Genomic DNA, 27,505 nt, shown 5'->3' with positions numbered 1-27,505 from the left:
CGCGACGTCGATTCCCGCGTGTGTTTACCTTTGCGGACATTCCGTCGAGCGTTTCCAATTACCGGCGATTCAGTGAAATTTATCGTCCACGTATACACACACCCACGCGCAGGAGTCACGGCGAAAAGACGAAGGAACGAATCGACTGGCCCATTCGCGCGCCAAGTCCACCCTTCTCGATTAATGTGCCAATGTTGATTAAACGTTAGCGTGTCGAACCATCGAAACGAACGTTGCCAGGCTAAAGGCTCGCTTTTACGTAACTTTCAGTACGCCCGACGTTATCGACATTCCTTTTACGAACGTCACCGTTAAACGACTACCTTCCACAAAGACTCTTTCGAAACCCTCGCAGATGAATTTTCCCAGAAAATTCGCACCCGAAAAGCATACCGGATTTCCAGCAACAAGCAATAAAACGAAAAGCTTTGGCATTTTCCAAACGATCACTGCTGTTCCGTCCCGGGGAGCGTATTTATAACGTGATTTTTATTCTAATGCTTATACTTTTAACAGACCTAACGATTTATTTTATATTTCATACTGCGACTGCAATTTCGGAGGTTAGATGTGCCTCAACGCCGTTCTAGCGGATTAAGTTTATAAAGGTAAAGCAAAGTTTAGGAATTTTACAAGTACCAGACGCGACAGATGGGACTCACGTGTGACAGGCCCAACAAGCGACAGACGGACAGCACTTATAAATCACGTGATTGACCATCAAAAATCGGCTCCTTGACACTTTCCTACTCCTTAGCCAAAGGTCCTTCCGTCACACCCTCTGTCCAATTAGAACTCCTTACTTCTCCATCACCAACGTTTATTTTGCCCAATCAGAACTAAACTGGAGAAAACACCGGACAAGACACGACGAGACACGACATAGATCAAATTCGAGAAATCAGTTCGTCTTCGACACCGATCCAAGAAATATCTTACTTACACATATAAACGCGTGTTCGAAACGGTACTCCGTTCAACGTCTCCATTATAACTATTCTATACTTTTCTATAAATAAACACTCTCTTTTGACCACACATTCTGGATCCTTATTATTACAACTAGTCACGCAATATTAATTTGGCGCGTGATAAGCGTTCTAGGACATCGAAGGGATTCGATACAATAGGACGCTACAACTGCGATTGCAAATAACGAGAGAAGAGAAGAAAGAAAATTGGGAATAATGGAAATATTACCACGGCAGACGAGAATGTTGAAAAATACGAAATTTAAAATCGATGGAAGATATAAAGAGCAATGAAATTCTGGCAAGCCAGAGATTTTCGAGGACGAATCGACTTCCCGACTTTCTTTCGCACGCGTCCTCCAGTGTATTCTTCGTAATTACGCAAGAGAACGGAGCTGACGCACGTCTGACAAGATGCCGAAGTTTCAGGTCTGAGACAACGCGGAAACCGATAAGCAGACAAGATGCAGACGTTATCGCAGATCCCAGATCCCGTCTGCCAGACGACAAACGATACTCGAGAACGAAAAGCGATCTTGGTCGTACTTCGCGTGTCCTTCGCGATCAGCCGATCTTCTCTCTACTCAGAACTCTTTCGACCACGACTAAACAGTCGCGGCTTCCTCTTCCGGACACGACAGCAAATTTACAACGCTTCTAAATGTTTCAACAGCACGCGCGCCGAAGGCACAATTCCTGCATGAGCTACCCAGTTGCGCAATAACCAGGCCACGAATTTTCTACGCGATACGATTTTATTCCGGTAGAGTCGAGACATTACGGAATATTTAATTTAGGGCGGAATATAGTGCTAAATGAAGATATTTTAGCTTTTTAAGATCGATTCTAAACACCGAGTAATTCGCCATTTTTTTAATTCAATAACCCCCATATCAGATCTGAATGCAGAATTCTAGAATATCCCAATTTTTTCGTTTCAAATCCAAGTATGGAATCATTCACCATCCTTCGCGTCAACAACCACCGTCCAAAATTTGCATATAGGATTATAAAAATCCCAAACTTTAAATTAATTTTCGAAATCCGCTTTTTTGGGGAATTGCATTAAGAATTTCTTTGCACAAGATTCGAGGGGTCGAACTTTACTCGAATGACTCGGATGGTAATACGGTTAGTCAAAGATAACGATTATCTAGCGGCGATGGCAGCTTTTTATAGACGCTTTTATAGCGTTCCCAAGTATTACTTTCCTTTTAGATTAAAGTTCATGGACCGAATGACAGCCGACCAACGAGTTTCCAGTTCTTCCTCGCGAGAAATGGATCTGCGAATGAGAATGGTCGACCGGAATTGAAACGGGAAAAATCGTTATATCACGTAACAGAAAGTCGAAATATCAATACCGAATACCGGAAACAGACGTCGGTGTCTGAATCGCAGCATCAGCCAACGAATCTCGACGCGAAATCGCGTGTACGACGCTCGAGATCGGCCGCACTATCGTGACGAATACACGACGAGATAATATCGTAGCTCGTAAAACTCGATTTTGACCTGTTTTTTTTCAATGGAACGACGATAATTAGGTCGTCGTAAATTGGACGTGAAATTTTATCGATACTTCTTGCTCGTCCGAGGCGAATCGATTAAACGGCTTACGGTATCAGCACGTGTAACCTGTCGCGAAATTCGCCACGAAGATGACAAGAGAAATTCGTAATTGAGATAAAATGATAGCACACGCTGCGATTTTCTCGGATTTTTCAACAATTTCGAGGTAGTACATCGCAACGAAAAATCATACGATTTTAAATCAAATTTGATTTTGGAGAAGATTGATATTGCACGATGCAATATAAAGAGAAAAATATTGTAAAAAAATTACTATCTCTGAAATATTTTTACAAATATGGTATAAAAATCGGTACTTTTTTGTTCGTTTATTTTTTGAATATGATATGATGGACAATTTTGCCAATTAAAATTGTGAGAAATTAATATTTGTATTCTATACCTATTATTATTGGGACTATTTTTTGGGGAAGAAAGATACATAACTTCTACTCCGTGTGATAAAATAAATTTACAAAATTTCAAGTCGATTATACGACTTCTTGTAACGAAGTTACAGCCACTCAAAAATCAGTTTTCACAATATTAACAAATAATGAAATACATTCTGCCGAAGAGTTTCACTCAAAAATTGCGATTGCCAACCTGCCAAATTCAAGAGATTAACTCCAAAAACAAAAATGTGAAGTGGGAAATAATTTCAAGTCTAGAAACTAAATTTCGCACTGAAATTTTACAATGCTCAGAAAATGGTCTTCAAGTCCATTAACTCCAGAAAATAGATACCAAAGAGTAGAAAATTATTTGAAGTATAAAAAGTTAGATTCCAGTCGAGTGACTTAACACTGAAATATAAAACAAATCAGAAAATGGAGTTGACCATTTTGATTAGCTTTCAACGACTCACAAATTGATATTTTATCCCATTTCCACGAAAATGAATGAAAAATCGAAGCCACTGTTCAAACGAGATCAACGCTGAAGGAGCATAGTTGCACCTCGATGGGAATTTATCACAGCCTAGTCACAACTCGCCAATAATGATTCTTTATCGGGTTTATCGATATTCAAGGAGACATTGGCAAGAAGACATCGTTTGGCGGAGAAATCGGCAGAAAGGGGCCGATCTTCTTCGACGAAGCGTACTTTGAGGACAGGTCTTCTAGCTTCCGCTCTCCCTAACTGTCTAGACGTTTTTTAAAAGCTTTTCCAACCGACCGTCCACGAAATGGGGCTGGTCCGCGTAATTTGCGTCATTCTTTTCTTTCGCCAGCAGCCGTTCAATCTGGCGCGTCTAATGCGACGCGTAGCCACGCGTGCATTCATTTTTCAGGGCTGTTACCCTTTGGTGAAGAAAAAAGAAAAAGAAGGAAAATACCGGGGTGCGTGTTTTCGAGTTGAACACGCGTCTTCCCTCGTGCACGCGAGAAATTATTCTCTAAAAATCAAGTTTGCTTTTGGGCTACGTAGGTAAATAGGCTTGGTGTGGAGCTTGCTATTCTTGCTATTCGCGAGAATATTGCAATTGTGTTACGTATTACCTCATTATTCGAGATCGTTGTATTACTATTGCTATTAATGTAGGAATGGTATTTCTTTTATCTATTCCTAGGTATGTCTGTAAAGCGCGAGGGAATGCTTGGGCCCTTCTCCGTAAATAAAGGGCAATAAACAGACGTCTCCGGTTTGACTCGAACGTTCGGGGTATTATCTGGAGTGCGTGCGGAAAGATGAGTGACCGTACGCAAGGATCGTGTGAACAGGATGTTTATGAATGTATCTTCATGTACAAGTGAAGAGAGTCTCCAGAAATGCATCTGAGTGTTTAGGGTACGTGACCCACTGAGTGCGAGACAACGAAAAGTGCGTGGGAAAAGCGTGATTAGGAAAGAGAGCATGGGCATGAAAGAGGATAGAGTATATGGTTTAAATAGGGATGCAAGGGCGTGAAGCGTGCAGTATGTTGTGGTATGTTGTGGTATGTTGGAGTATGTATGTCGAGTAGTTCTTCATATAGTTCTTTGAGTAGTTCTTCGAGAGATAGTGAGAGTAATAATCGTAATCTTAGAATAAGTTGGTTATCAATAAATTAATTTTATTCTATACCACCGACCTTTTGCTGCCTTAATAAATAAATTCCTACATTAGTATGATATTATATCATCATTGTGACATATGTTTATTCGTATTTCATAAAGCGATATTACTGATATTATTGTTATTAAGATTATATTATATCAGTCTTATTATATTATCGATATTCGGATGTTTCTTCACATTTTAAAAAGCCACACATACGATCATTTGGTTACTTGATATTATTGTTAAGATTATATTATATCAGTCTTATTACGGTATATAATTATCATTATATTATATCACACTGTTCACATTTCACACAGCGACGTTATTTATGTGGTCACCTAATATTGTTATTATTGTTAACGTTATATTATATCGAATATTTTCCCCATCTAGGTGGATTGAAAATTGTTTAGACAATTCTGTTCCATGGAAAAGGAAATATGATCATTTTTCTCAATAGTTGTCAAGAGTCACTTCTTTGCCATTGAAGTAATCGAAAGTATAGGGGATTAATTAAAAGCTCCGAGTAAAATCCGTGCACCCATCCTTCCGCGAATCTCCACGATCGATGCTTAACTTGGAATAGCACCTGGTGCAAGTACTTTCCACACTTTTCTCATCATCTCTATCGAAATATTATCGTCGATGACGTTTTCCAACCTTCCTCTTTGATTATTGCTTCGAGAAAGATTAGGTTGCAATGTATTTTGGCAGATATGCAATTTAATATTTTTTAATTAAATAGAACACTGGCTGATATAGGATTTTATACTTATATTAATTTTATTACTCCAATGATTGGTTAATAGCAAGTGATATATATTTATTACACAAATTTGCACTGAATATTCTGTGTTATAGATTTATATGTTCATTTAAGTAACCACTTGCGCTGGCAAGAAATTCACTGACGCGTGTACCAGAACAGTTCACTGTTTCTGTAACAATTGCCTGACGACGTGTGTACCACGTTGTTGGCGATTCTGCGACAAAAGCATTACGACGTGCGTGACACGTGTTTCCAGCGCAAGTGGTTAAATTACATTCGTGGAAATAAATTCTGAAATTTTTCTATCACGCTTAACAAACATGTCACTGTTCTAATAGCATACCTGAAGAACGAAAGAAGTATGCATTTGAATATAATGAACGATGCTTCCATGACAGAGTGTGCTAGTTATTTCGGTAAAAAGGAACGAATATTATGTAAAATTTAACCACTTGTGGTATAAAGACGTGCCACGCACGTAGAGATGCTTTTGTTCAAAAACCGCCAGCGACGTGTATACCATGTCGATAAGCATTTGTCGCAGAAACAAAAACGACGTGTCCGTCATGTTGGTTAACAGTTAGCTCGCAGATGCGGCGTCAATGTAACGTCTTACCGCATGTTATATTATAGAGTGCGGCACGGCAACCAAAAGTTAAATCGTAGCGCAGGTGGTTAATACAAGGTACACTAATATACTCTAACATAATAAATTTCGGAAAACTCAAGAAACAGAAAAATATCAATTTCCTACTATAATACGCAAAATACGATCATTCTACGATCTCGCCCCAAAATCGATTACTCTCCTGAATTTTCCCGAAATTGCGAATAACCCGTCACACGCGTACATCTACGCGACTCGCACATAAACGATCATGGTTGTTAAAGGAACTTCGCTGCACGTGGACCGTTTAACCGCGGACCGTCGTGAACTCGTTTTGCATTAACATGGTGGCCGAAGTAATTTCATATTGCAGTGGGTCGCGCGTTGAATCGACTTCGGGAGGTCGAAAAACAATAGGGGCACTCGAAACACGATAGAGAGAGAGAGAGAGAGGGGAAGAGAGCAGGTCCACGTCAGGTGTTTCGGACAGGTACCGGACGAGGTTTAGAAAGAGAGGGACCGTGGAATACGGAAACACCGGCGCGAACAAACGTTGCGGTAGGACCAGAGAGGTTGCGGTAGGACCTTGAACCTGTTGCGCAAAGGAGAAGCGGCCTCAGGTTCGCTCGGGACAGCCACATCTTCGAGGAAAGCTGGTGGACGGTGATGGCGAGCTGGTAAGATCGATGGGACACGATAATGTACTGTAATGCAATTACTCGCGCGTGTAATTAGGGTGCACTAGGTAATTGCATCATGTCTTTGATATTCAGTGGCGAGCTGGAGCTTGAATATTGCGCGAAGAAAGTCATGCATCCTTCTGACCCAGCGATTTTCGAATAATCGACTGAGAGAATTACCTTCGTTCGAAACGCGATATTTCATCGCCTCTGCGCCGATATTTATCTAAATTTCCAATTATTCGAAACAAAAAGAAGGAAAATCGGATGTAGATGCTAAAAAGATGGCGCAGATCTGAGCACAAGACGGTTTCGCGAATATTAAAGCAATACGATCGAGGTTTAAGAGCGAAGAAGCAGGGGAAAAGGATGTTCCACCAAAACCGGTTATCGTCCCCGATGTTTCTTAATGTCACGATAATATTCAGACGACGTGTGAGACGATAAATGTAAATTTCGTGATGCAATGGTACAAAGATAGTACACGTTGGATTATATTTAGTCTTTAGCCGGCGAAGCGTGGCGATTTAAATCGAAGGTGGCGAAGTTTAATTAAGACACGATAAAAAGGAGCCTTTCCCTGGAAAAGGGCGAGAAGGTGGACTTCCAGGAACACATGCACGTATCGCACTAACTGCACCCTCGTTATATCTACACGACCGTGGAAACGAGTTCTAGGACGAACTTAATCAAAGACAGATCAGATACTCGTTTCTTTGGAAACTTTCACATCGACTTATGTCCTCACAGAGAAATCCAATTATTCGTCCAATTCGCGTAAAAATATATATATAAAACCGAGATCTATACCGATATCAGAAATATAAAAATAAAAAGAAAACAACTCGAAAACCAGATTGCTGTTCATTTAACCCCTTAACGATTACACACCTGTGTCAACGAAGTCCCGATTTCACGTAATTTCCCTTATTCCGTGTAAACACGGTTCTACTTTATTCTCCGAGTTTACGAGAAATCAGGAACACCCGAATTTTTGAAAATATCGACCTTTCTCATCGCGATCACTCGGTGAATCGATAAAAATTCCGAAAAAATTCGGAAATTTTGTCCTCCTCCATCAAAAACCACCTCGAAATCTTCATCGAAGTTATAAATAGAAAATCAAGATATAGAAGGAAAAATAAATTTGTTTAATTAAAATAATTGGTAGAAAAATTCGTCCGGACATAAAAATTGTCGCCTTCTCGGAAAGTAGAAGTCAAAGGAGTATCAGCTTTGCTTCCCACGTTTCTCGCTGATATTGCAAATGAGAGTCGTTCTTCACAGAGACGCAAATGCCGATGGAAGAAGAAGGAACAAAGTTAAATAAGGGGAAAAAAATGAAGAAACGTCGCAGAGATTAGAGACGCGCAAAGAGGAGGGACAATCACAAAGAGGTGTATCGGAATCGGGGATTTAGAGGAAGAATCACGCACCGAGCATGCGATATTGCTCTATGATTTACTCCGATACGCGAATTCGCTTATGCTAGTTTTGTTTACGACGATACTACGCCGAGGCAATGACGCAATCGAGATCTCGAGGCAACGCAGACTGCCATGTCCTAGGTAGAGGACAACTAGATGGCAGAAGTGGATGCGTCATCGGTGTCTCTTTGGGATAAAGACGCGCAGTTCCCTTGCCAGCTTGAAAAGCTCCGCTAAAACATGAGATTAGAGCAAAAGGAGAGACAATGATCGGAATATTCGAGAATCGACGTGATATAAGTAAGTATAATATAGCACTGCCTACAGGTAAACTTATATAAAACTGTAAATAACACTGCTTTGCGTAAAGTAATTTCAAAAATCCCGCCATTATCTGGAAATCCGCCGCCATTTGTTCCGAGGATCGACGTGGATCACACGTGATGTTAAGCATAATATAGCACTGCCTACAAGTAAACTTATATAAAACTGTGAATAACACTGATTTGCCTAAAGTAATTTCAAAAATCCCGCCATTATTTAAAAATCCGCCGCCATTTGTTCCGAAATGTATATGCTGAAGCAGATTGTCGAGTTTATTGCATTTTCGAGTGTTCTAATTTTATTTTCGATCGTTTTTAAAACTGCGAGATTAGCCAATAAGTAGTATCGGATTTTTCCTGCAGATGGTGCTCCTATTTTTGATACGAAGCTAACGATTTTAATTGGACGTTAATTAGAATCACGTAACTTTTGGGGCGATAAAAGGGTATAGATGAAGATTCGATAAATCTTTTATTTAAAAGAATATTACGATTATTTTGTAATAATGACAGCAGTATCGTATGTCAATGATCTGGTCTATTAATCCTTCGTTTGATGATTTTCTTAAAAGCTATTTCACTTAGTTGTTTGTTACTATAAGTCCATCTCGTATTATCAAAATATTATTCATGATTCATACCTAATAACTCCAAGAACGATGAAGCTAAGCTAACGGGAGAGTTCAAACTAAGCTTCTTCTGTCTTTATCGATCTGAAGAAGCTATATGTAACCTCTGACACGAGTATTACTCGATAAACCAAGAAATTAAGATTCTTAGGTGCAAATACTTGTCTCAGTGTCTGCGGGTGGTTAGACCAACAGTCTACCACAGTCCATGTGAACCAGTTATATACTCTTAGGCTCCCTATATCGTAGAACTTTTGGATTCGTTAGAGAAAATTAGAAGATACTATCTTTTTCGATATTCGGATATTTATATCGATTATATAAATTTTTGATATTCAGAATCGAGCTTCCTATTATACACCTTTCGAGCTCGAGTTGCCAAAGATTCGCTAACCGGGGGAAATTAGAATGCACGATGAAATTCTTCCACGATGAAATATCCGAATAGTCATTTCCATCGTAATCATTCCCCTCGCAATCCATATCGCACTTCCTACTCGATTCCGCGAAAAGTTAATTTGCTGGATTCGCAGCGGATCCTATCGAACGCGATCGAATTGCTCGCGCGTTGCCAGCTGTAAACAAGAGACCGTTTGTAGGGAATCATTGGAGAAAAAGAAGGTGGTATCGGCGGCTGTAGATTAAAAAGCGTGGGTCGATAAGGCGATAACGTGGAATTGCTGATGAATTGTTCGCGATTACTGCAACGGAGGGTACTAACCGTAATTTCTCGAAATTGCGCAGACAATTAATATCTGGACGGATACATAATCGATAAAGAATCGAGCGTGTCAGACAGAGGACAAGTCTCGCTCTCCACGAGTCGATATATATTATTTTTCTCGTTAATCCAGATCGGTATCACGGCGATGTTTCATGACGGTAAATCGTAAACAGTGCTCCGTTGTCCGCGCAATTAACTTCAGCCGCGAAGTTGCTGTCGTTATCGATGACCGTTGCGAGTAGACACGAGTCCGTCGATAACCCCGCGGTAAATAATTATGAAACCAATCCAACGACCTTCCACGAAAGCGAATCGCGAACTGAATCCGTCGACGAATCTCGAAGCCACAACGCCGATTACGTTCCTCGAGTTCGCCGGATCGTTATCGCGGGCCTCTACCGATATTCCAGGTGCTACGGGAATAAAATACGCGAATCAGTCTTATCGTCAGACGCGGTCCTATGTGGACGTCTCTGATCGTAAATTATTACATAATAAGTTTAAGGATAGGCTGAACGATCATTACTTCTTTGCTCTTCCATCACGAAGACGAGTCTTCGACTTCTGGCAAGATGGCGCCCCCCGACATCACGGATTCCTCTTCCACGTGTGTTTTCAATACGGTGACATTGTTATCAAATGACGTAAAATTTTTTTAAAGCTAACCCTTTACACTGGAATGTCGAGTAACTGGTTATGAGTTCGCGTCAAATCTCACAATCGCGAGCAACACTGATTACGCGACCGTAATTACACTTCACACGTGTACTTCAACGTGCGAGCAACTCGAAGAATTTCTAAGAATTTTATCTGAAATCTGTGAGTGTTGGTTTTATATGTGTGAATGCGAATGAGGTTGAATAAGTGAAACTCATTTATGATGATATAAATATATGTGCGAGTGCAGTCTAATATGAATGATGTTGAGAATCGTCAAAGAGGAAACATGGATATGTAACGGTTAATAAGAGTGTGTGTGTATGTGAGAGAAAGAGAGAGAGAGAGAGAGAGAGAGAGAAGAATTTTCTAGAAAGTGTCAATCAATTTTTCATTATTTAAATATTTTTATCTAGCAATTCCAGTTCCTATAAAGGAATTCCTAAGGACTCTGTTTTGGTCGTCAAGAGCCCTGCTTTTATGCTTTTCCTAACCTACGTTTCCTTGTACGGACCACGTAGCTTAATTTTGTGACCAAAAATAACTTTTCCACTTGCTTCTAGAAAATATAGATCGGTTTATAATTTGTTTCCGTTGGCAATGGCCGATTCGCGATTTCCTTCCGAAATGGTATCCTACAGATATGAGGTTAAGAGAGTGGTATGACTGAATAACAGAGTAGTTGAGATTTGAGATTAAATGAACACGTGCATACAGGAGTATAATCATTGTAACTAAAGATTTATTCATCGTTTGTAACTACGATAAATTAGTAAACAAGATAAGTAGGTAGTACCGTGATCGAGCCTGGTCCCACTGTCCTACGCTTCGAGTGCAGCTGACTCTGCGATAGAAAGTCAAAAAGGTGGAATAATGTAGCAGATTCCGCAACTTTGTGACCAACATCACAGATAGAGATAGGTGAGTCCAAGTTCACGGGTAAATTTGGTTATTCTCCGTTGGTGGTGGATCGAACGTTGCAACGTTAGCGACGCATCGTGACGTGGCTGACCTCCAAGCATCTCGAATGCACTTTAAGAATAACGCTCGAATCCGCTTTAGGATCTCGCGATCGTTCCTCTCCGTTTGCCACCGAATCGCGAGAAAATATCGTGATCCGATCGATCCGACGATCCATCGATCACCGGCCGCCTCCCTCTGTTCTCCGTCCTTGCCGATTCCTCGTCGGTTCCCGTAACCATCCGTCTCCTCGGCCTTCTTTATTCCCTCTCGCGTTTTTCCCTCGCTTAATGCATAGTAGCGAATCGCCGCGACTAAAATAGTACGTGATGGCATCCGGCAAATGTTCAAAGGAGCCCCTCCGAACTCGATGGCTCACAGCGTTTCGACAAACGCGAAGCCATCGAAATTGCGATAAACAATGACGATAAGGCCCTAAGCGTTTCGCGTTCGTTCAGCTTAACACAGCTCTCCGCGAAGCGGAACGCGTCGCATCGGCCTCCTTATCTCTCGCGTTTCCTCGCCGATTTACACGCCAACCGTTCGCCAAGCTCGTTTATGCAACGTAGTAGCGCGGCTGTAATTACGCTAATTGCGTCGGCGTGAGGTACAGCGTAGATGTTCGTTATGTTTATCACAGTGCGCGAGATCGACGAGATCGCGATAAAGATCGGCAACCGATTTACAATTTAAAGTACCTTTTTACATCGGGAAAGATATCGGTGCGTGTTGTTACAAATGTACGAAGAGATTGGTTTTTGTTTCGTACAAATTGTACGAAATTTTCTTTCGATCAGACGAAGCTTTTCGCGTGTTCGATCGTTATTGGAAATTCGAAACGCATCTCGCTACGGTTTATTCCGTATTATTCCGTATTATTCCGTATTACAGGATAAATCGGGAAATGGGTTTCAGATAAGCAAGAATACGTGAGAAATTAAAAGTATCAAACTAAAGTGATGTATTTTGTCCGGTGGATCATCTGCATCGAGATAATTAAATCACGAGATTAATCAAAAGTAAGTACACTAATAAAATAAATAGTAAATAAATCATTTTTAACCAACCAAAATATTTAAATTATTTCTATCCTAAATAGTTTTTATTTTGAATGTATAAAGTGTACGAATTCCTATTTCGCAAAAATTCCTTCGATTTTTTTTTCACATTTCAACAATAATTTGCCAATTTCTCTTTCCTTTTATAATATACGCGTTATAGAGATTCACAAGAATATACGCAAATTTCTCGTTGACGAAAAATTGGTTGAAAAAGTATAATTTTACGAAACACGATTTGAAATCGAAGAGGAATGCTTTTTACACTTAACCTGCCAAAATATTTAAGATATTTCTATCCTAAATAATTTTCATTTTGAATGTATAAAGTGTACGAATTCCTATTTTGTAAAAATTCCTTCGATTTTTTTTTCACATTTCGACAATAATTTGTCAATTTTTCTTTTCTTTTGTAATATACATGTTATAAAAATTCGCAAGAATATACGAAAATTTCTCGTTGACGAAAAATTTGTTGAAAAAGTATAATTTTACGAAAAGGAATGTTTTTTATACTCGTACGAAACGTGGCAGCTGTATATACCTGTATATATACTCTCGTTCCGCTTTCCGTTAATTAAGCCAGATGTATATTATAAAATAACAACGAGCTGCCGCTGTTTCTTTCGTTGCATTTGCTTGTTGTTGCTGAAGGAAACAACCTACGACTTGCCGGCAGCAAAAGCATCGCAGTCAATCATTGATCGTTTTTTGCGCGGGTAGTATTCGCTGCCTCTGTTGGTTCGCTATTTTTGCTAATAATTTTCCAGCATATTTTCACGAAATTCGCAATAAGCCACCGAACACCGGGTGAACTTCCCACGTGTAGTGTATTACCCGAGACAAAGACGAGTTTAATTAAAACACAGCCAAGCTACACGAAGGTGCAACTTCACCTGCAGTGTCGTTCTCTGGTGCTCGTTTCTCTCGCGATGATAAAGCCACCTAACAAAGGGTTCGAGCGTTTTTAATCCCGGAAGAAGTACCTTTGACACGGCTCTTCCGACCTTTGACTTCGGACCAAGAATTCCACATGGAAAGGTCGAGCGTGTCACCTGTGCTCGATCCATCCACGTCTATCGATCTGATTTTTCACTCCTCGGGTCTCGGATATTTTTGCAATTTTGACTTCCAATTTTGCATTGCGTTTTCGACACGATATGGACAGCATGGGCGGAAAAATAGATAAAAATTCTACGTTTCGTTTATTAACGATATTTTACGCAGATGGGATATATCCATAGGTATTATAGACATACAGTAACTCAGAAAGGGAGTACTCTAACACAAAAATTCTGATTTTAACCAGTGTATGCGTGTACGTAAAGCATACCGAGTCACACACATGGACCGATTCATTTTATTTGAAAATGTTACTTCGCATGGGCGAAATCATCACTCGAAGTTACAATATAAATATAAATTTTTCACTGCGAGATTTCTCGATTCGAAGGAAAAAGGTTATCGAAACTTAAATCGTTGATTTTACTTGCTCAGACCCATTTTTGGTCAAGAATAAAATTACCACGTATGTAACTCGTTACGCTTTACGTGCACGCAAAATTTCATTAGAATCAGAATTTTGATCAAAGAATTCTCTCGAAATATATTCGAACGAATGGAATATTGGTGTTGGTTGGTTCAGCGATTGCGGAACGTCATACCATAGGATCCCGTGGATGCTGGCATGTACGTAGCTCGAGTCATGCACACGATTCCATTGACAGGAAAACCGATCGAGTACTAGGAAAGCGATAAGCGATCCACGCTCGATCGGATAACGCGGCAGCGGTGTGTCTATGCGCACTCGGGCCACTCACCGGCGTGCATAATGCGGCGAAGATTAAATGCAAACGTTCCTCTTTGACTGGTCCCGGTTTACGATCGTGGGTTTGCCCGAACAACCGATACGATCTATTCGAATCGGGACCATCGTGGGCGTACAAGAGGATCGAAGTGGAATATCCTCCGGCGTGGATTGCACACGCGAAAATTCGAAGGTTTTGGATTTAGAGAGCATTACAGACCCGTGTAATTTCTCTCGTGATCGATTGTTCGATTCTTGTCGATGGGACCGGAAGTGCTTGGTTGTTTCAGCGCGCTGGAACGTGGAATGGAGAAAGCTTTACGAAAATTGCGTGTAAAGAGATCGTGCGAGATTAATAGCAGCATAGAAAAATTATAAATCCAATTATGAATTGGATTTGATCTTAACGAGGAAGATAAATCGATGATAAAGAATTTATTGTAAATACTTTTTGTAATGCTGGTTGATTACAAACAAATAGACACTTATTATAATAAAGGGAACTCGAGAATGTGGTTTTATAATAACATAGTGATTGGAAAATGAATGTAGAGGCTTGTTTAATATGATCTTATGTGAAAATTCTAAACATCCAGGCATTTCTGTTTGATATTGGTGAAAAGAAAGAGCCTTGTCTACGTTATAGACAATTCTTCTACTAATTTCGAAACAATAAGTCTATTAGGGTAACACGTCTGCTATTGAGCGTTTAAACTTCATTATTGCAATATAGTTGTTAATGCGAACAAAATTATAGGAATTTTCTATTGGAGCACAATGAAGAAAAAGAACTATCTGAATAATAGTCGACATGAATTTTATCAGAAACAGCTGCAAAATATTCCAAACGAGTGAATAGATCCCTCTGATACCCGTTGAATAGTAGATTAAAATGAAGTTTGAGAAGCACTGTTTTACAACATTAAATATGCACATTTTACAATACGTATGCAAATTTCGCATTTTTCGCGAAGCATTAGAACCCAACAAACTAGTCTATTATCTGATCGCCGTGAAAAACAATCATCCAACGAGGTATGCAATGATGTATCTCGTCACTCGTTATGCCATCGCGAGATGCAAAAACGAAGCTCTAGTAACGAATTGCAATTGAACGCGAGAAACAGGTGCAAGCCGGTGTTATATAAATAGAGGAGGCGATCGAAATTATTTACATCGAATAGACCAAGTTCCCTGGCAGCGTCCGTCCAAATGATTGCGAATTTTCGACACGATGGCAGCAACTGCGTTGCGTTTCAGCGTTCCAAGAAGAGGAAGAGTTCGTCGCGAGGTCGAGAGTACACGTACGACAGTCCCCATTCGATTCGGTTCGATTCAATTCGATTCCATTCGATTCTATTCGATTCAATTCGATTCCATTCGATTGCATTCGGTTCGGTTCGATTTAATTCGATTCCATTCGGTTCGGTTCGAATTAATTCGATTCCATTCGGTTCGGTTCGATTTAATTCGATTCCATTCGATTCAATTCGATTCTATTCGACTCTATTCGATTCAATTCAATTCTATTCGATTCAATTCGATTCAATTCAATTCCATTCGATTCTATTCGATTCCATTCGATTCTATTCGATTCCATTCGATTTTATTCGATTCCAATCGATTCTATTCTATTCAATTCGATTCCATTCGATTCTATTCGATTCCATTCGATTCGATCTCCACGAAAGATTCGGTCCGTGAGAGAACGATCCAACCTTCACCTTCGCCGCAAACTTCTCTACGACTGCCGATCGTACGAACGGATTAGTCCGGCGTCCAGTCGCGCGTATGAATGAACCATCAATAAGCGTAGATAGATGCCGATAGACACGCGGCTATCGCGACGTGAATTTTAAGTATCAACGCTAAGTACCCTGACGTGCTTTCGACAGTCGGTACACATCTCCCTCGCCGATCTTTTACATGCTAAAATTCTGGGAACATGACGAATTTTTAATCAAATCCTCCTCGAAATTCGTAGGGAACTGATCCGTGTTTCAAACGCAAACCCGAGTATTCGTTTTCACGTGGAATAAATTTCTAAATTTACTTCCTTGTCCGTTTTCTTCACAGCAGCCGATCCAAACGACTGTTCTTCAAATTTAATCGTAATTATTTTTTAATCATAGCGGTGAAACAAACGTTCCACGCGAAAACCTTGCAGAAAAAATAGATGCACCCACACGATTTCGCAGAGCAAATAACCATGCTGTTTACAAGCGAACCTGGCCTCTCCTACCTAAGAACTTATTCGAATCTCTGATCACGATTCGCGTCGATAAAGAGGACCATTTTCCAAACTACCGTTTATCCCATATGAAAAATCCAATTTTAGCTATAGACTGGGATATTACGCAACGAGATTCGCGAAGATGTCGCGTGTCAAAGAGACGAGAGGAGAGCAAGCGTCCAGACTGTCTAGCTGCTGGGTAGATCAAAACAACGTTATAAAATCCCAAGGAACAAGCAGACACGAGCTGAGTGTCTGTGTAAAAAAGTGAGCAAGGTCGACGAGTCAATCAAATCGTGATCGAATATGTACTTCGATTCGAAGATGGAAGGTGTTTCTATTCGCCGTAAATGCAAAAGGCAGCGATGAAATATTGAAGGAAATGCGTTGCTTCTTCGTCTCTGAATCAAGTTGCAAAGAAAAAAGGGAAAAAAAGTGAGACTCTTGCGAATAGTCGACGAGCAAACTTATGGCTAACTCGCGAATACACCGTTTAAACATTGCATAAGAAAACGAGCGATTAGTGGCGGCTGTTAGTGCCTCGGCTAATGCAACCTTCGAAATTTGCATATTTCTCGAATGAGTGTCTTCGGTAACAAAAGTTCAAACACAACAGCTTCTTGTTTACTCGCTAATTATAATAATGCGTGGCTAATTTTAACGATTAATTGCAGCGTTCGTCGCCCTTGCGGACGAACCTTGAATATTTCCTACGAGCACTAATTCGAACGACAAACGCTGCTATTGTTACATAACAAAGGCAGCCACCCGAAATTCGTTGAATTTTTAATCGAATATGGATTTATTCATCGATTTATCGACAGAATTATCGCCTCTAACGTGTATTTAAATACGGTATAGATAATTGCGTTTTTACTCAAATAAAAGTCAAGGTTAATTTTGGAATAAACGGCTGTATACTTTTAATAATTGCGAGAAACCAGATACGTGAAGCTTGTAATTCTACTGGCGCGAGTTAGGAAACAAGAGTACACAACATTTCGCGACTTTTCGTACATTTTTTTATCTTCCGAGATACGCAGATTGAAATTAGAAACCGGTTTTACGCGAGATATTCGAATAAACTTATTGTTTGATGACGAGTAACACATTATCTTTGTATTTTATTTTTAATTCTAACATATGTAGAAATTTATTCGAAATACCCAAAATTGAGCAGCGATAGACTGCTTTGGCGGAAAAATTTGGAAAATTCAAAAGACAGGATTTTAATCACTTAGCGAGTTACTTTGTTCCCTAAATGCTTTCAGTATTGATAACTGAGATAAATAATTAAAACGAAATTTTTGTCCGAATAAAAGAGAACAATTATCGATAATTCCAGAAATCACAAATTAATATGCTAATTAATATAGTAGTTTCTATACTAAACCATAAAAAAATTCCCATTTTTCATACACGAGATTTTTAATTTTTCGCTTCGAATATGTGTCTTTACCACGATCTTCGAGATTTCATTTCAAGATATCGATTGTCATAACCCCGAGTATCTCGCTGCTGGTATCTTACGAAACTTCGCAGATTTATCACCTGTTGTCACAAGACTTATATCTCTTGGACCTAAGAGTCTGTTCCCTTTCCAGCTATATTCCATTCGAGATACCGTGTCACATCGAGATCAGAATATCGAAAATATCTCTGAGATTTTCCCGTTCTTTGTCGCTTTATTTCCTCTCGGTAGCTTCATCCTTCGAGTGCATCGTTCAACCTATGCCGGTCGTAGTTCCTTCGCGCAAATTTATGCTGTTCCACGACTCGTCGGACGGGTCTGTTTCACGAAAAACGTAGATCGCGACTCTACCCTTTGCTCTTTCCATTCAACCTGCCGAAAGTCTCTTAAGAAATATGCAAACGAAATCCAAGAGTATGGATACGGAGACGTCGTTAACATGGGCGGATCCTTATGAAACTCGTCGCGGCGAATTAATTCGTCACGCAAACGACGAGATTTCGCGGCCACGTGGTGAATAACAAAAATACTGCACGTGTGTTTATGTAACGTCCATTGTGGTTATATGGAATAAGAGAAGAATACAGGTAGCCATTCTTATACTCTCATTTTCATGGAAACCGTCACAGTGCAGCTAAGGTTTAAGAGAAGAAGATTGAATCGAATGAAAAATTACGAATACTGTATATAAACTAGCATAAGACTATAAAAAGGTGATGAATAAAAAGAAACATACTTCAAAAAATTTGTACAATTTTCAGTATCTCGAATGCGGTTATAATAATGTAAATATAACAAATTGCATAAAGCGCCTTTAATTTGATTTTTGAATCAAATTTAAATGTGAATATTATGATACATATTATAACAAGATTAGCTCCATTTGTTATAAATCTCTCGTAAAAGTTTCGTAATTATTAATAAAAGATTGTTAAGTAACTACTTTAAAAAGAAAAATAAATGACCTATTTTCATGAAAGTGGCACAAACGTGGTTCATACGATGCGATTGGAATCTTGCCTGACCACGATACCAGAAATGGTACTTCATTGTTGGAAGTCAAACAGTATAAAAGCCGTAAATAGTTGTTTTATTGACGGACAGATTTGCGATAAATACTATTCGAGGTCAGGAACGTGAGCCGTGTCCTTGCGCAAAATATTTCCAACGTTCCATCAGTTATGCAGCTAAGCTTCGTCAGGAATTCGAGAAAACGAACTTTCCGTTATCTACTTCGCATTGCTGCAGCGTAAGCGAAACGTCGAAAGTATTTTCCAGTGGCCAGCAATTTATCACCAACATTAATACTCGGAACACGAGCCGTGTATCGTTAAAGCGTCTTGCAATTCGCGATAGGCAAAAAAGATACAGTAATAAAAACTAGAAATTTCGAGATGGCGTTTATCACGTTTTTTGCAAAGTATTCGAGGTATTCGAGATAGGAGTACGTGTTTTCCTCTGGCCAATTTAAGTCGTAATTTCTCGCGTCCATTGCACGATATTCAGCCACGGCAATAACATTCTATGCTGCCCGAGCGGACTTCGAATTTTTCATATCACGTGTGACGTCGGCGTGCACACCGACGTTTCGTGTATGATCAATGCTTATGATAATCGTGCTCTGCAATATTTGCAGCGAAACAAATAAAAAAAACGCACGGGTCACAGGTTGCGAGGGAAAATCGTGCGATTCGAATCGAGGTTCCGCGCCATGTTTGTACGAACTGCTCAGTGAAAGCCGAAGAAAATTACGACTACTTGGATTTTATTCTCCAGGCAAGGTACCACGAACGGGGGAAGTTCGTTTTTGCAGATTTTTGGCTGAATTTCGAGCAGGATAACACGCTTTTGGTTCAGTAGAAGATTCTTTGAATCCAGTGACCACCTTTATCTAAATTCGAGTGAGACTCAAGGATAATTAAAAATTTTTAATATTCAGAAATTTGGCAAATCTATGGATTTGTGGATTTGAGAATTTGAAAATTAAAAAAATTGGAAATTTGGGAATTTGAAAATTTGAAAATTTGAGAGTTTAAAAATTTGGGAATATGGGACCTGGAAAATTTGAGAATTTACGAAATTGGAAATTCGAAAATTTAAATGGAAATACTTCAATAATCAAAGAGGATTCGAAAATTGAACAATTTCGACAAAAATTCTCTTAGAATTAAGAATCTTAATACTATTTTCGCATTTGATGTGAACGAAGTTCGTTACTAATGGACCACCCTGTATAACGTTAATCCATTACAGTCAACTCTCCGAGGACTGTTAATACACGTTGATAATAAACATAATGTCGTCTGCTATCTATGCTCGACTTGTCGGTAGAATATAGATTGCAAGGCTGAAGCAATATCGTGACCTTTGCAATCTCTGTGTGCCACAGAGCTACATATGTAACTTGCACCGTTTTCTCTTGCATTAATTTTGAAACTGACCGTGTTGGCAGAAACGTGATTGAAAGAAGCAGGAAAGGGGAAAAAACAAAATGAGAACACCGATTCCGTTCCGTGCGAGGAACATCACGGTAAACAAGCGATTGAAATTAACGTCGAGTTACCATAACCTGGTTACACGAACGCGTTCTTTCGCGATTCCGTAACGAGTTCGCACGGACAAATCACGTGCAATAAATTAGCAATCGTGTACAGGAATAAATTTAACCCGCGACTGACGTTCCATATTAATTTCCGTATCAAAATAAAAATATACCGTTGTTCTTCGCGAACACTGTAATTCGTCGAGTGGAAACATTGCACTAATTTAAATTCCATTCTATATTCCTAATCGGATCTTGAAATACGAACAAAAGTTATATATTACTCGTTTGCTCGGCAATTTAAATATTCAATAACCGAGTAATTTAAAATCCATATGCAACACAGGCGCGCATAGAAATGTAAATTCCGTCTTGTTTTTTATTACGGTCAAATAAACTACGCTCAGCCAATTACGTAACGAAAATATTTCACCCTAGCCGATCCGAGGGATAGCCTGAAAACGATGAAGGCTGAACCTTAACATTACACAGATTACACGCATATCCGTTCACCTTGGCGCATCCTCCGACCTTATGTCATTAATAGAACAACGAGTCTGACCTTGGAACCGGCAAATCCATGGTGGTGGATCGATGGTGATGATGGTGATGTGCTCTCTCGGCCGTGCCGATGATCCCCGGATGAAGCGTTTGCGAATGCTGAGGTTGCAGGTATACCTGTTCCTGTTCCCTCCACATTGTTCCTACTTTTCCAATGATTCGCGTATCTATCGATCTTCTCAGTGATTCGTCTCAACGGTGTACAAACCGGTTCGAGTAACTGCACGAACGTCTGAATTTCCTTGCACAGTCGCAGCGGGTACACGAATTCGATAAATCATCGCTGCTCGTCATAATGAACGCAAATATCGATCGTTCAAATTAACTGGAGAATTGTCTTGAAAAAATTTCGCACTGCCCGATTTGTCACTCGATAAATCACCTACTCGGTACACGAGGTTGTCGGTACACTTGTTAATTGCGATACGTTGACACTTTGAACGAACGCGTTATTCAGGACGAAGAAGAAACGTTCGGAACACTAGGCTCGTCTTCGGCGTCGTTCGCCATATTGGAGAACGGAGAACACGCGAACAGCGACGTTCGACGTTGCGACCGTGGCGTTTCGACGTTATCGCGAGAGAGCTTCGCGGCTTGTTTGTTGCGCGAATTAAAATTAGCCAGGTCGCCGGTTAATCTTGCTCGCACGATCGCTCCGCGCTTGTTTCTTGGCGTATAGATAAAAACCTCTCTATCTCAGTCGAACAGCGAGCAAACATTCGGTAAGATCGAAGCCCGGAGACGATGGAGAGACAGACCGATACAGAGAGACGAAAACGAGAGAGAAAGAGAGAGAGAATGTTTCGTCGACAGCGACGCCTTCTTTCCGCCGAGTCTATAATTCGTTCCTTGTCCCGCCAAATTTTTACGTCAGTCTCCCGTTTCGTGTGCGGGCGTGTATATAGAAGCTGCGCGATCACGATGAGACGTCAGAGTTTGCATCGACGGAAAAAAACTGCAGAAACACGCTGTCCTTCGAAGACGCACGATAGGTCACGCGAGAATCACATTCCTTTGCCTCGAACGCACACTAGCTACCGCGACGTAACGGTCGCAGAAACGTCCTTTCCCGCTTGATTTAACACGCTCCCGCGCTTGACAATTCCGTAAAACACTGATCTTCGTGTGTCGAGACGTCACGTACCGGAACGGCCGTCTCACGGTTTCTGCTTACGGACGTCCGACATGCACGCGAATTGTTGGTCGAATTCCCCTGACCTTGACACCGTGTTCTAGATCCCGACACAGCAGGAAATCCGTGCACGAAGACACACGCGGATCGCGAGGGGGCATCGATCGACGAGCCGAGCAGTTTACCATCAATAAGATCCAAACGCGTTTCAGATGCATACACCGATCCTCCTCCCCGTTCCGGCGTTCCGTTACATCGCGTGGAACGTGATAAAGCGAGACTCAAGGCACAATGTTACTTCGAGGAATCTCTGGCCTTGACACACTGTCCCAAATGTCTCTTAGAACGGAGAAAATACACGTCGACTATGCATTCCGAAGATAGAAGCCACAGTTTCTGCAGCGTTTCCAACGATGTCAGTTCGGCCAATGCACACGCGAGCTCGTACGATTACGCGTCAATTTCGATGAGTTCCGAACAGCACCGTCTATCGATACATCGAATAACGCGATTCGATTTTACACGAAACAAATGGCACGATGCGCGCGACACAGTTCACTTTACGATAATGATGTTTTCGAACGCGCGGACACATAATAAAGTCATGTCAAAGTGTCAAGGATACTGCACAATCACGTATATACGTTGCATATGCTCGTGCAAATACGTTCGACGATCGAAATGAACTTTTGCCAAAAACAGCCTAACGAGCATCAAGACGCAACACGTACGGTAGTCAGATGCGAACTGCCAGTGGAGCGCTACCCCCACTCTGCCTAACAATCAGCGTTTCCCCTCCTGCCCAGACGACCAATCGTCGTCCCCCTCGTCTTCTTCCAATGCTATCCGTGCTCGAAGCGCGCAGCATGATAACAACACATTTTTAGGCGGATCCCTCGTGTAAAGCTGCTACCACTCGCGCGATAAGAAACAAATTTTCATGCGTGTGTTCATGCTGGATTTACGCGCGAGAATTCGAGTATGCTCTCGCGCTAACCAAACGATATCGAGCATTTTCTCTTTACCTGTACCTTCGTACTCTTTGCAAACTTAATTTATATAATTTTCTTATCAAATCTAAACCAATGCTAACTTATTCTTTAAATTAATTATTTATATACAACCTACATATAGTATATACCACTGAAGTCATTTATGACGTGCATCGAATAAATTCGCTGCAATCGCACTAGTCCTCTTTGTTCGAAATAAATAAACGAACGTAACGTGTTTGTTAATTCGAGCCTCTACCTTGGACGTGATTTAAAATAGAAAAACTGGACACTTACCCGTACGAGATTGTCGTTTCCGGCACAGAAGTGGAAGACAACGCGCCAGCATCATCCTCGTCCACGTCATCCTTCATTTTTTACACTTTTCCTGAAACGTAATAAATTAAATGACGTTATTACCTCTGTATCATTAAAATGCACCTTTCTCTAAGCTTTTTTACCACCGATCATCTATTAGATTCCAGATGGGGAAAAAAATCTTCGGTACCGACAAATCAGAAAGAACAACGCACGTGACACGGAAAACCACGATGACAGCCGATTGATTGATAACCCAAATAAACGACGTACACCGCCAAAGGCAGCATACATCGAGTATAACGCGTGTCACGAACGTTGCAACCGGCTTGACAGGATAATCGAACAAAAGATCTTGTTACAAATCGTTTTCAACAAAGTTGATCGAATCTGTGACATGAAAAATGAAAATGCAGTGGAACGCTGTTCTTGACCACGGATTATGGATGGTACGTGTTGTTCAAGGAATTCAAGTTTTTTCCATAAAATTGTTGCGAGCTAGGATCACTCGTGACACTATTTCAAAAAAATCTCTAGCATTTTCCTTTTTCTCCCGATGACATTGAATTTATTCCATCGCGCGTTTGATGTATATACGAAGACTTTCGTGAAAGGAAATTCTACACGTCAGTCGAGTTGAAAATTATTCGTCAAACCTTTACACGAGAAAAGGTTGGGTACACCGGTGATACGATTTTCATGCATATGTCCTTGTATTGGTCCAATGAATATCTGATGTAAAGATATACATTTTTCTGTAGGAGAACACGGTGCACGATAAAATGCGAATAATCAAACTTTGACTACCTATCAAATCCGTCAAAATAAATCCCAAATTCTTTGTTTTCGAAATTATTTCAAGTACACAGTCGTCGAATTTTATCGAGATACAAACGTTACCATTTATATACCCTTATTGATGCAGATCCACATATTTAGAAATTAACCCAGCCAACAAAAGTCTCACAATCAGCCAGCAACGTGCATAGTGTTGCATCAAGAATGACATCGAACCTTATTCATTCGAGTATATCTATCTGATCCAAGTGGTACCAACCCGAGTTCCTCGATTCGAAAGACACGATTTAACATATGGATTAAGCTAATCGGAAAGATACAATCGAAAACGTATCGTACTTCCGCCCACCAGGTCTTCTCAATCGAGACGAGGCTAACCCTCGGCACGGCAACCTCCTCAGAGACGTACCAGTGAAACTATTAATAATATAAACCGATTCGATACAACGGGTGCTTCAGTTACGTGTAATTTCCCGGTGAAACGACGACGTTAAATCGAAACCGACAATGTTCATCGATGCAATACGTAATCGGAGTAATTCGAGCCCCGGTCACGAATAAACTCGCACTGCGTGGGCCGATTGCGTATTCTCTTGGATAACAACGCCGATTCGAAACAATCAGCTGATGTTGCTCAGGATCAACAGCGCCTTTGTTCATAGTCACCCAACTCTGTGTACTCTGTGTATACGAGCTGTGGAGTAGCCTGGATTAGCTTCTACTCTATCACCGCGATCGGGTATAATGCTGCGTTGGATTTCAGTTCTGTTCATAGATGAACAGTCCCTTGCATGACAGCCTCTGAATCAAATGTCAGGCTGGAAGAAACGAAAGAAAAGGGTGAAGGCGTTGTAAGAACATTTTCCTCGGCGCGACTTCGTAACGACAATATTTTCGTGCAATCGAGCAGAGTGAAGCCATCTCTTTATCGTCCTTATCGATAAGGCTGTTCTTTACGGGATATTGACTTTCGTTACAATATCCGGAACAGTCGGAATCGGTTCGCCCCGACGCGGCCACGGTACAGTGGTTTTCTTTATACTTGGTCGCGCTTGCTGCACTTTCAGACTCTTATTTATCGCAAATGTTTCGGTATGTGATCCAACGGTTCTCTGATAAAGTTCTTTATCGGGTAAAACGATTCGGTCCAACGGTTATTATGCGTTCAAAGAAATTACGATGAAACGCAATCGTCGACGTTACATTGCGTAATGCAACGAAATATATGTTCTCTTCGTCGATTTCCAATTCGGTTCGATTGCGAATCTCGGGCAGGCAAAATTGACAGCGCTGGTTAAGCGGCTGCAGCGAATTTCGAACTCGAACGCGTGGCATTTGCATTCGAGATAGATAAAAGGAAAAAAGGAAGAAACACGTGTATTCCGTGACACACGCAGAAAGATAGGACGAAACGGAGTCGTGTCAGTTTGCAAGCACATACCCGATAAAAAATCCTGATACCAAAGGCTATTGAATACAGATATCGATTGAGAGTTGGAATCTTATTGAATGGGACAGCAAGGGCTCTTGATGCTTTCAGCGTAGCTCGACAGCACGGAGATACACGCGTTTATAGATGGATGTCTGTATCTAGAAGCTGGCGTCAGGTAGGTCTGTGTTGATACATCGGGTCGTCGACATCGTTCTACTATCGCTAGGTTCCGCTGTGTGCGCGCTATACAACAGTACTGATAAGCTGACGAGAGGTAACCTACGTGCGATGCACTCGTTTCAAAGCAGCTTCGAGCTCATGGATGAACAACTGCGGGACGAGTGGGTCTATTTCGATCGAATCGCGGGCATTTTTGGGTGTTGGGGTACCCTCGAGTGTCCGAATGTACTTGTCGACCCTCTATAATCAGAATTGTCTATAACCATTGAAAGAAAGATTACGACTAATTATAGACTACGCATTTTTACCCTTCGCTGAAATATTAGAAATAATACTTAATAAGAATAGGTTGCTTTGTACCGGTACAGTTGGCAAATGATAAAACGCTGTACTGATAAATATGTAAAATAAAAGTACAACATGGAGGTACATAGTACATAATTTACAAGACACGTGGCGTCAAACTGCAAAATATTCTACTGTACAAATTTTCGAGTGTTCGACTAACTTTTATTACCGAGGAAGATTTCGAGGATGCTTCGGATTTTTCCTTCCATGAATACCGTTCGTCTAAGATTCAACTGATTCGAATAATAAGATTCATCTTAAAGCTAAATAAGTCAGGAATCTATTGATATACAAGATGCCCCACTTAATTCGAGCATCTAAATTATTTCCTGGCGTTGAATGTGAGAAATGACTAAAAGAAATTTCTATTAGCAGACTTCGAGGAGCGCATCGAGCGACGATAAGGAAAGATTCTCAACGAACATTCGGAATGTTACGTCAACGTCTCTTCTCTTTTAATACGTGTTTCTTTACAATGCGAGGTTCCATCGCTAGAAGCGAACCATATACAAGTGTAGAATATCTATAACTCATAACAGCACCATGGGGGATGCAATGCGAAGGAACGACCTTTCAACGTGACCTGACACTTCAACGAGACCAAGTTTCCGAACTTCTCTATTTCCTAATAACCTTCCACCTTTGCGAGACGTTTACTTCAAATTGCCTGGAATAACTAGTATCGAATTTTCGTGATAAACGTAACAAACATGACAAGCACGCTAAGCCAAACCGCCATGGTGATCCGTGACTCAACGATCCTAATCTCGATCAGTTTCATCCTTCCAACCGAATCTCAAGTGCGTCGAAGACAACAACCAGCCCGAGGTAGGCCGGACTACCCTCGACCTTAAGATTTTCAAAAATCCATGGTTACTTGGACGCGAACCACCCAGAGCAACACGACCCGTGGGTCCACGACGGAACACGACAACCGTTTTAACGAAACTCGCGTAGGTTCGCGGGGAAGCGGTATTATGTGGCTCCGTTAAAAATACGAAGCCAAGGCAGCAACGAGCAGAGGCGTATCGAGCGGGCGAAAGAAACAAAGAAAATACGAAACACGGTGTGCATGTCGTCGTCGCCGGTAATATCCAGCCGTCTAGACACTAGACTCTTTGTTCGTTCAGGGGCTGATTTTCGGGGGTTGTTCCTGGTCGAGCGTAGGGTAAACCGTGCCCGTGCCCGTGGACGGAGGAATGCACGAGTCTACGGGAAAGAGAGCAAAGAGAAAGACAGGCAGGAAGAGAACGAGAGGGAAAGGGAGG

At 40.9% G+C, this 27,505-nt stretch overlaps 1 protein-coding gene across 2 annotated transcripts in view; it reads right to left on the bottom strand.

Moving 5' to 3' along the window:
• LOC108552594 (aryl hydrocarbon receptor nuclear translocator-like protein 2) overlaps positions 1–27,505 on the bottom strand; it is an 89,190-nt gene that overhangs the window by 51,423 nt on the left and 10,262 nt on the right. The window contains exon 2 of one of the 2 annotated variants that reach the window (XM_017907218.1): positions 23,459–23,549. In XM_017907218.1, coding sequence (XP_017762707.1) covers positions 23,459–23,535 — 77 coding nt within the window. In that variant the 5' untranslated portion in view covers positions 23,536–23,549. Of the gene's footprint in view, positions 1–21,038; positions 22,904–23,458; positions 23,550–27,505 lie in introns of those variants that run through there. The other variant, XM_017907217.1, reaches the window with a different exon arrangement.

Source organism: Eufriesea mexicana, unplaced genomic scaffold (assembly GCF_001483705.2).
Source record: "Eufriesea mexicana isolate 0111107269 unplaced genomic scaffold, ASM148370v2 scaffold7347, whole genome shotgun sequence".
NCBI classification, from domain to species: Eukaryota; Metazoa; Arthropoda; class Insecta; order Hymenoptera; family Apidae; genus Eufriesea; species Eufriesea mexicana.
Note: the sequence above shows the minus strand (reverse complement) of the source record. Positions and strands in the feature narration are given on the sequence as shown.